The sequence below is a fragment of the Gossypium arboreum genome, chromosome 3 (assembly GCF_025698485.1).
Source record: "Gossypium arboreum isolate Shixiya-1 chromosome 3, ASM2569848v2, whole genome shotgun sequence".
Classification (NCBI taxonomy): Eukaryota; Viridiplantae; Streptophyta; class Magnoliopsida; order Malvales; family Malvaceae; genus Gossypium; species Gossypium arboreum.
Genome location: NC_069072.1, coordinates 39306866 through 39318341, shown reverse-complemented (window position 1 = coordinate 39318341; position 11476 = coordinate 39306866). Strand labels below are relative to the sequence as shown.

Sequence of the window (11476 nt, the reverse complement as noted above, 5' to 3'; positions counted from 1 at the left end):
AGAGCTAGTTTGCATCCTTTTCACACCGGTTCAACTGTAGGAGACTTAAGTTGCCATAGCTGAAAACTTCAAGGATAGGTTGGAGAAGATGGTAATCCCCAAAGCTCTCTCATTTTTCTCTTTTTATGTGAATATTTATATTTTCCCCAAATAGCCCGAGTGTCCTTTCATCAAAATCATGCTGCCTCTGTATGACAAGTTAGTTGTACCAGACTAGACAACTCATGTATTTTTGTTCCTATCCGTATAGCTGTCAGGTGCGACGACAATTCTGGGCGCAATCTAAAAATGTATATGTAGTGACATCAATACCAAAACATGACAAAATTAAGGATAAATAAGCTAAGATCTTCTGAGTTATAAAATGTAAATTACTAAGCTAAAAATGCTAAAATATATGCTAAAGATAACTAAATGAGAACAAATTAACCAATAAGTATGGAGAAAACATATGTTCTTTCTAGTACTATCACACCCCCAAACTTGAGTTTTTACTTGTCCTCAAGTAAAACAAAAACTAACAAGGGTACCGATTCTAACATGTTCAGTACCCTGTGGCATCTCTAGAACTGGTTGAGGAGCAGGTGTAACACCCCTTACCCGTGTCCAACGCCGGAACAGAGTACGAGGCATTACCAGACTTAATCGTTCACAAACATGTAAAGATCGAGCTACAAAATTTCATTTGTATCAAAACTTTTCATACACATACATAATGTCCCATAAACGGGCCTACGAAGCCCTAAACATGCATTGAAAGTAGTTAGGGACTAAACTAAGAACCTTAAAAAGTTTTGGGAAAACTTAGAAAATTTTTCCATGACACAAGGTCACACCCCTGTGTGGACATAGGGACACGCCCGTATGCCTTCGACATGCCCGTGTCCTCAGGTCGTGTAACTCTCTAACTATGACATCAGTGAATAATTTGGACCACACGTCAAGCCACACGCCTGTGTGCTAAGGTCGTCTCCCCACACGGTCGTGTCTCAGTCCGTGTGGCCAACACTTTAAGTTACCTTTAATCCTTCACATCTTTGTTTTCATATTACACATTTAATTCATGGCCATGACCATTTAGATTGGTCATAAGACATTCATCATGTACATATTTCATAACACCAACCATATATGGCCAACAAACATAATCACATCACAAGCATTAGAACATAGCATAGATAGATAGGTTCACAAATCATAATCAATATGAGCCACCCTTCATGGCCATATACAAATAACTCAATATAGGCCAATACATTTGGCTAGTCATGTTAACACATATCATAAAAAAAAATGAAGTCCCTATACATGCCACTCACTTGAAAGCGCTTAGCATATATATATCAATATTCCGAAGGTGATGGTTTGATAGTGTGGTCCTGCCTTCGACGACCTCCAACTCCGAGCTAACCTGTAAACACTAAAGAAAAGGAAAGGAAGTGAGTAAGCTTTATATCTTAGTAATACTGCATGAAATTAATAAGCAATTTATCAACTTGCTTCTCAAGGTAATACCACAATATTTGTGCTTTTGCTTATGTTCAAGTCAAGCTATTTTCTCGAGTTGCAATCACTAAATTATTTATATCTGGAGCTACGAAACTCCAAATTAAGATTCACTAATTTTCCCTAAATATATTTTTACCATAAAATTTTTAGAATTTTTGGTCTAGCCAATAAGTACGTTTATTTTTTAAAATCACCCCTGTTTTGCTGTCTGACAGTTCTAACCCCTCTTCACTAAAAATTGATTATCTCCTCATACAGGATTCAGATGATGTTTCCTTTTGTTTCTTTTGAAAATAAACTCATTAAGGATTCTAAACATATAAATTATAACCCATAATTATTTTTTTACAATTTTTAATGATTTTCCCAAATCAAAATAGGGGATTTCGAAATCATTCTGACTCTGTCTCACAACAATTCAAATATGTCATAATATGAAATTCTTTTGCTTTTACACCATTTCTCTATATGAAACTAGACTAAATAAGCTTTAATTTCATATTTTATTCAGCCTCTAATTCGATTACCACAATTTTTAGTGGATTTTCAAAGTTGGACTGCTGCTGCTGTCCAAAACTGTTTCAATGCTAATTTTACCCTTTCATAATTATCTTTAAATAGGCTTTCATGCCAATCAATTTCTCTTTTCATATTCATTAGGCCACAAGGTGAAGGGATAAAAATATCATGTCCCAATTTAATTCGACCTAAAAGCCTCACGCATAGTCATCCATGAAATTTACCACATAATTATACACCATAGGCATTTACCTAATATTTACAAGGTCGTCACAATGTCATTCTCATAGGTATGACTTACTCATTTACATTCTTACCTAAAATCCAATATACATCGAGCTCATCAGTCATGAAGTTTTAGTACATACCTATAACCTTTCGACATGATCATAAACATAGCTTACTCATTTTCATTCCTTACTAATAATACAACATACATTGAACACGTATTTCATGAATTTCATGTAAATACTTATATCATTTACATCATGGTCATAACCTCTCTTATTCCGACATAAGCTGTAAATTTCCCGTTGAACCATTTGGAATACTGCAGGATATTCAATAAGCCTCAAGCATAGGGTAAGGTGCCGACGCTATGTCCCGGACATGGTCTTACACTGGCTCACACATCAAAGTCGATGCCATGTCCCAGACATGGTCTTACACTGACTCTCGTATATCGAGGCAATGCCATGTCCCATACATGATCTTACACTGGCTCTCATCTATCGGTGCCGATGCCATGTCCCAAACATGGTCTTACACTGACACATATCAAGCCGATGCCATGTCCCAGACATGGTCTTACACTATCTCTCATATCTCGAGGCCGATGCCATGTCCCAGACATGGTCTTACACTAGCTCTCATATCTCGAGGCCGATGCCATGTCCCAGACATGGTCTTACACTAGCTCTCATATCTCGAGGATGATGCCATGTCCCAGTCATGGTCTTACACTAGCTCTCATATCTCAAGGCCAATGCCATGTCCCAGACATGGTCTTACACTAGCTTTCATATCTCCCTAGCATCATGGCATGAATATCCGATCTATTCCTTCGGTTCAACCGGAAGTTTCCCGTATTAATCTCATCATACATTACTCATAGCCATATTCAAACATTTTATGTAAAATCAATCATTAAATGCATAATAATGATAAAGTTGTAATATTTACGCACATCTTACTTGTTACAATGGAATATCATATTCCATCAAATTTCCAATGTATCCAATCATCACATAAATGTTATTAACATTTGGCATCACTTTCTCATACTCAATATCATTAACATATAATTCAATACAATCATAGCAAGACAGATTTCAAGTATATTAACAATAACATGGATAATATGCTTATTTAACCACACGGACTTATCTCGAATGCAAAAACAACTAATTATTCCCTTTTTTGTCCTAAACCACGTACTTTTTGATTTAAGCCTGAATCTTGATTTTCTTGATCTAAAATAATAGAATTTACTCATTTAATCATCACATTAAATTAAGCGTTCCACAATTCATACTTTGATAAAAATGACCATTTTGCCCCTAGGCTCATAAAACTATTTTTATCAAATTTTCTGATTAGCCAAGCCTAGCCCAACCTTTATTACTCTTGTAGCAACTTAAAATTCCAATTATTTCACACAATTCCCATCCATTTAACAAACTTTACAAAATGATCCATATTAGGTGTTTTCATGAAAATCCTTTCACAAAAGTTGTTTATTTAACAACCAAGATTCATTTTCTTCCATAAAAATTCAGCAAACAACATGAATAATCTCATGGAAAAACCCTATACTTTCAACCATTTTTCAAAATAGTCCCCTCATTAGCTAGATTATGCTACAAGGGTCCCAAAAGTACAAAAATTATCAAGAAAAACTTGTAAGGGATATAAGTTGCTGATATTTTTGAGTTTTCAAAACCCCCTATTTGCTGGTATTTTCAGTGGGGAAGAATGAAGATGAAAGATGATACCTTTTTTTCTTTATTTTATTATATTATTAGTCAAATTAGTCACCAACATTTCACCTATCTTTGACCCTACAATATTTTTGTCTCCTTGATCAGCCACTAACATATTTATGGTTTATTTACTCAATAAAGACCCTTAATTTAATGTTCTATAGCTATTTGACACCTTTAGCTAGTAGAACGAAACTTTCGTACTTTATGCAATTTGGTCCTTTTTCAAAATTAAGCAAGCAATCGTTAAAATTATTTCACAAACATTTTTATGCATTCATATAATCTTGCTATAACACATAAAAAACATTAAAAATAATTCTCCAACCTCAAAATAGTGGTTCCGAAACCACTATTCTGACTAGGCCCAAAATCGGCTGTTACAGCAGGTGGGGAGGTTGTTGTACAGCAGGATTTGTTCTCAGATACTTAGTGAACCACTCATTCATCATTTGAAAGAAGACTTCTTTTGCCTTCTCACCTCGGCCCTCAGATACAGGCCTTCTACTATTACTAGATACAACTCGTTGTATGGAAGCTTGAGCAGTGCTCTCAACTTCCTCAGATTCGCCTCTAGCTTGGTTAGATGACATTACTATATGAAAAAAACATTTAAAAATAGTCAGGAGATATCACACTATCAAAAATTATATAATGGCGTGTATAGCTAAACACATACTTGCTACGTTAGTCCGAGAATCGACTAAACCATAGCTCTGATACCAATAAATGTAACACCCTTAACCGTTATCCGTCACCGAAATAGGGTTACGAAACATTATTAAAGTTTATAAATCAATTACAAATAATTCATGTCATTTATTATTCATAATTGAAACTAATCAATTCGTCCCTTGAATGAATCCTTGATGCTCAAATTAAATATTTGAATCATGTCAGGACTAAATCGGGAACTCATAATATTTGTCGTGAAATTTTAAAATTTCTCCTAGGTACAGGGCATAGATGCCCGTGTGGTCAAGGGACACGCCCGTGTGACCATAGGACACGTCCGTGTTGTAGGCTGTGTCCGACCCCGCTTAACTTTTTGACTTGTGCTGTAACACCCCTCGCCCATATCCGACGCTGGGACATGGTTCGAGGTGTTACCTAACTTAACTCAATCAACTATACAAAACCGGGCGATAAAATTTTGATAAGATTTAAAACTTTTACTTTCATAAGCAATTAGTTCCTTGGATGGGCTTACGAGGCCCAAAACATACATTCGAGATGATTTGGACTTAACTGAGAATTTAAGAAAAACTTGGTGAAATTCATGCTTTAGGGTTCCACACGCCCGTGTGAATTGGAACACGCCCACGTCCTCAGCCCGTGTGTGACACTAACTTTTGGGCACAACCATGACACACGCCCGTGTGGCCTACCCCGTGGGCAATACTGACTTATAGACATGGCTATTGCACACGCCCATGTGGCCTAACCGTGGACAATACTGATTTAAAAGTTTAAGTGCAGGGGCACACACGGCCATAACACACCCATGCGGGTGAGCCGTGTGTCACACACGGTCTAAACACACGCCCATGTGTCTTGTCCGTGTGGACAAACTAGGCTATCTTTCAAGCCATTTTGTTACCCAATTTGCACAACCTACACAAGATCATTTCAATATGCTAATTCCATCCCAAAAGACATTAATTCATTCATAGAAGGAACATCATATACATTTGCCAAAATAAATAATAGCCATTATCTAGGCTTAATACAAAATGAAGGGCTTTTATCTTCAGCCAATATACATAAACAATTCTCAATAATACAACTCCCTAGTCTAGCCCTATACATGCCATAATAAAAAATATAAATCCAACTATACCAAGTATTACGGCTGATAATGTGATCAATATTTCTAACTTCAAGGGATCCTCGAGCAAAATGGCAGTGTTGAAAGAAAAGGGAAGGAAAGAGAGTAAGCATAAAGCTTAGTAAGTTGCATATAAATACATGTACAACAACAACTTCACCATTTATCAATTTAACTCATAGCTCAAAGGTAAGTATAAACTGGACTTACTCATTACCATTAACTCAAATCATATTTTCTAATTGAGCTAATTACTCATACCTACCAAATAGGTACCTGTAACACTTACAACTTTATCATACTTTCCTTATTAAATCTCTTTCTTAACTCTTAAAGTTGAACCTTTTGGAACACTATCGGATATTCTATAAGCCTCAAACATGGGTTAAGTAGCTGCTGCCATGTCCAAGACATGGTCTTACGCTGGCTCTCGTGTATACGTACTGATGCATGTCCCAGACATGTCTTACACTAGCATGAAACTTAGCCAATGCATGTCCCAGACACGTCTTACACTGGCTAACATCATCGAGGCTGATGCATGTTCCAGACATGTCTTACACTAGCACTCACCTCTACGCCGATGCCATGTCCCAGAATAGTCTGACACAGGCTATCATGATGCGGCTGATGCATGTCCCAGACATGTCTTACACTAGCCCTCGTCTCAATGTCGATGCCATGTCCCAGACATGGTCTTATACTGGCTCTTACATAACCCCATGTCATGGCATGAATATTCGGTTTGTTTCTTGAGGTTCTTATTGGATCTTTTGACTTTCTTAATCATAAATACATATACTTAGTTCCAATTCTAGAAATTTATGCTATATCAAATCAATAACAATCGAATACATGCATTAATAATATAGTTGTATTATTTAAATACAACTTACCTTGGTTTACAAAAAGTACTTGACTAGTCAGCTTAATCGGATTGCTTAGCTTTGCCCCAATCTAGGCTCGGTTTTGGAAAATCTTGATCTATAATAACAAAATGCACTCATTCAGTCATTAAACACAATTAGGCTATCTAAAATTTGCATCTTTGGTAAAATGACCATTTTGCCCCTAGACTTTAGCAAAATGACCATTTTACCCCCATGCTCAAAATTCAATTTTTATCGTATTTCTTCGTATTTCAAGCCTAGATAAACTCTTTTTACTACTAGAGCAACCCAAAATTCTCACTATTTCACATACTTATTACTTTATTTGCAATATTATGCAAAATAGTCCCTTTAGGTGTTTTCATGCTAACACCCTTCATAAAAGTTATTTATAACACAACTAGGACTCATATTCCACCATAAAAACTCAGCATATACCATAAATACATCCATGGAAAAACCCTAAAATCTTGACCGTTTTGTAAGATATCCCCCTCATTTGAAAGCTCATACTTTAAGGGTCTCAAAAGTGTAAAAATCTTGAAGAAAACTAATTAAAATCACTTACTTATGAGTGCTTTAAGTTGATGTAGATTTTTGAGCTTTCAAACCTCGATATTTGATGATAATTTTGGTGAAGAAAGAAGATGGAGAAGAAGAAAATGATAGCTAGGCTTTTAGGCATTATTTTATCACCAAATCACGACATCATCTACCTAATACTTTGACTATTTGTTTAAAATCCATCACATGGCCGGCCAACACTATTAAAAAGGGTGTAATTTCCCTTTAAAAGCCCTCAATTTTGATTTTCTAGCTATTTAACTCATTTGGGTACTAAAATGTAACTTTTGCCCTTTTTACGATTTAGCCCTTTTTCGCAATCGGGCTTGAAAATATTAAAATTAACTCACCAAATTTTTCATGCACTAATATAATCATGCTATAACCTCATAAAAATAATAAAAATAATCGTGCTATAACCCAAGACCACTGTTCTGACTAGGCCCTAAATCGGGTTGTTACATTTCTCCCCCCTTAGGGATTTTCATCCTCGAAAATCTTACCGATGAATAAGTTCGGGTACTGTTCTCTCAGAGACTTCTCAGGTTCCCATGTGGCTTCCTCGACTCCATTTCTATGCCACAAAACCTTCACAAGTGGTATATTTTTATTTCTTATCTATTTCACTTCTCGAGCTAAAATCTTGACCAGTTCCTCACTATAAGTCATGTCTGGAAGAATTTCAACTTTAGCTGGCACAATTATATGCGAAGGGTCTGATCTGTATCAGTGTAACATAGACACGTGAAACACATCATGAATCTTTTCTAACTCTAGCAGCAATTCCAAACGGTAGGCAACAAGCTTTACTCTCTCGGTAATCTTATAAGGTCCTATAAAACGAGGACTCAACTTGCCCTTTTTTCCAAATCTGAGGATTTTCCTCCACGGGGAAGCTTTCAAAAATACCTTATCCCTGACTTCAAATTTAATCTCCCTTCGTTTCAAATCCACTTAGGATTTTTGTTTATCCAAGGCGGCTTTCAAACAGTCACGAATCACCTTAACTTTTTGCTCAGCCTCTTTAATCAAATCCACCCCGTGAATTTGATTCTCTCTCAACTCGGTCCAGAATAAGGGTGTTTGGAACTTTCACCAGTACAAAGCTTCATAAGGTGCCATTTTCAGACTCGACTGATAGCTGTTGTTGTAGGCGAATTCAACCAATGGTAAGTGTTTTTCCCAACTTCCTTGAAATTTAAGAACACAGCACCTTAACATATCTTCTAAGATCTGTATTACTCTTTCCAACTGTCCGTCAGTTTGCGGATGAAATGCCGTACTGAAACTCAACTTGGTTCCTAGAGCCTCTTGTAACTTTTTCCAAAAGCTCGAGGTGAACCTCGGGTCTCGATCAGATACAACTAATAATGGCACACCATGAAGCCTCACAATCTCAGAAACATACAAGTTTGCCAACTTCTCAAGGGAGTAGTCGACACGCACTGCTATGAAGTGTGCTGACTTAGTGATTCTATCGACAATAACCCATACTACATCTCTCTTTTTCAGGGTTAGAGGCAAACTGGTCACGAAGTCCATGGTGACACAATCCCATTTCCTCTCGGGAATCATAATAGGCTAAAGTAAACCCGAAGGAACTTGATGTTTAGCCTTTACTTGTTGACACATTAGGCACTTGGAAACGAACTTTGAAATGTCTCTTTTCATACCCGACCACTATTACATTTTCTTAAGGCCATGGTACATTTTCAAGCTACCCGGGTGAACTAACGAACAACCACTGTGTGCCTCTCGTAAAATCTTCTGAATGAGCTCACTATTTTTGGGTACACAAACTCTGTCTTTGAACATTATACACCCATCAGTACTAATACGAAAATCTGACTTAATCTTTGATTCACACTGAGTTCTCTTGGCTTGTAGTTTCTCATCATCTTTTCGAGTTTCACGGATTTCATGAAGGAAAGTCGGTCTGGCTCTCAACTCTGCTAGGACCAATCCATCACTAGATGTAGTCAATTGAGTGTTCAAGGCTCTCAAGACAAACAATGACTTCCTACTCAAAGCGTCAGCGACTACGTTCGCCTTTCCCGGATGATAGTCGATAATTAACTCATAATATTTTATTAGCTCTAACCATCATCGTTGCCTCAAGGTCAACTCTTTCTGAGTCATTAGATATTTTAGACTCTTGTGATTGGTAAATACTCGGCATTTCCCACCATACAAATGGTGTCGCCAAATTTTCAGTGCAAACACCACCGTTGCTAGCTCTAAATCATGGGTCGGATAATTCCTCTCATGAGGTTTTAGCTGTCTCGAGGCATAGGCTATAACCTTGCCTTCTTGCATTAGCACACACCCTAAACCGTTTAGAGAGGTGTCACTAAAAACTACAAATTCCTTGCCCGACTTAGGTTGCACTAAAATTGGGGCTTTGGTAAAAAAAGCCTTTAATTTTCTCGAAGCTCTATTGGCACTCTTCTGTCCATTCGAACTTGACATCTTTCTGCAGTAGCCTTGTTATCGGTGTAGCTATCATGCAGAATCCATTTACAAATCATCTATAGTATTCCGCTAGCCTCAGAAAACTGCGAACCTCTGTCACATTCCTCGGTGGTTTCCACTCCACAATGGCGGAGATCTTATTTGGATCAACTCGGATTCCATCACCCGACACTATATGTCCTAGAAACTCAACCATCTTGAGCCAAAACTCGCTCTTACTAAACTTGGCATAAAGTTGCTTATCCCTCAAGATTTGCAACACAGTTCTCAAATGCTCTGCGTGCTCATTCTCGTTACACGAATAAACCAAGATGTCATCAATAAAAACGACGATGAACCTATCCAAATACGGTCGGAAGATGCGGTTCATCAAGTCCATAAATACCGTTGGGGCATTTGTCAATCCAAAAGGCATAACAAGAAACTCGTAATGCCCATATCTCGTCCGTAAAGTAGTCTTCGACACATCTTGTTCCTTGAATCTTAACTGGTAGTAACCCGAGCAACTCCTCCGGAAAAACATCTATAAACTCAAAAACCACTGGTACTGACTCAATCTTTGAAGCAGACACTTGGGTATTTAGCACAAAAGCTAAATAAGCTTCATAACCTTTTCTCAAATATTTTTCGGTGACTAAAAATGATATTACCACAAGCAGGTTATCTGTCCTAACTTGAAGAACATCACCATCCTCACATCTTAACTGAATTACTTTTCTTCCACAGTCTACTACAACACCATAGGAGGTTAGCCAATCCATCCCAAGAATTATATCGAATTCATTAAACGGCAATAACATCAAGTTGGCCAGAAAGCAATGGCCTTTAATCATCAAAGGATAGTTTCTACATACTTGGTCCACTAATACATGCTTGCCTAACAGGTTAGACACTTTTATTACAAACTTAGTGGACTCTACTAACATGTTTATACGGGGCATCAAATCCATACATATATAGGAGTGGGTAGATCCCGGGTCAATCAAAGCAACAACATAAATGTCATGAATAGAAAAAGTACCCATAATCACATCAAGAGATTTTGCCTCCTCACAGGCACAGATAGCATAAGTCCTCGTAGGCGCTCTGCCCTCGGACCTCACCACTGCATCTCTAGTCCTGCCTCTACTATTAGCTCCACTGCCCGTATTTCTTTGGGGTCTGCCCCTCAAAGGAGCATTACTCGCCCTCACCTCTTGATTTTTCTCTTTGTCATTTATTTCGGGACAATCTCGGATAAAGTGGTCTAACGAACAACCCTTAAAACATCCCCTCTCATTTACTCGGCATTCGCCCAAGTGGCGTCTCCCACATTGTAGACATTCCTGCCTATTTGGCTGTATACTGCCGACACTAGCAACCGAAGTGGTCTGGGCTTTAGACGTCATATTCTATCGATTTTTGCTCCTTCGCGAAAATCCCATTCGATCGAGTATTAATTTCTTTCGACCTCTTGGAGAAGGACTGATGCGTGTTCCCCATCTATCTTCTCTTTAAATCTAACGACTCAATGGTCACCTTCCTCCTCTCCTTTACCAGCTCTTCTGCTTTACATGCTCTCTCAACGAGCACCACAAATTCTCTTAACTCTAGGATGCCCACAAACACTCGAATGTATTCATTGAGGCCATCCTCAAACCTCTTACACATAGTAGCTTCAGTGGATACGCATTCTCGCGCATATTTGCTAAGCTTCACAAACTCACGCTCAT

The 11476-nt window shown here is 37.7% G+C and overlaps 1 protein-coding gene across 1 annotated transcript; it reads right to left on the bottom strand.

Moving 5' to 3' along the window:
* Positions 1 to 9816: 9816 nt before the first annotated feature.
* Positions 9817 to 11152, bottom strand: LOC128290558 (uncharacterized). The gene is made up of 2 exons (XM_053026259.1): positions 10786 to 11152; positions 9817 to 10040 (listed from the first exon to the last, which is right to left on the bottom strand). The coding sequence occupies exons 1-2, from the start codon at positions 11150 to 11152 to the stop codon at positions 9817 to 9819; spliced, it is 591 nt and encodes a 196-aa protein (XP_052882219.1).
* Positions 11153 to 11476: the final 324 nt, after the last annotated feature.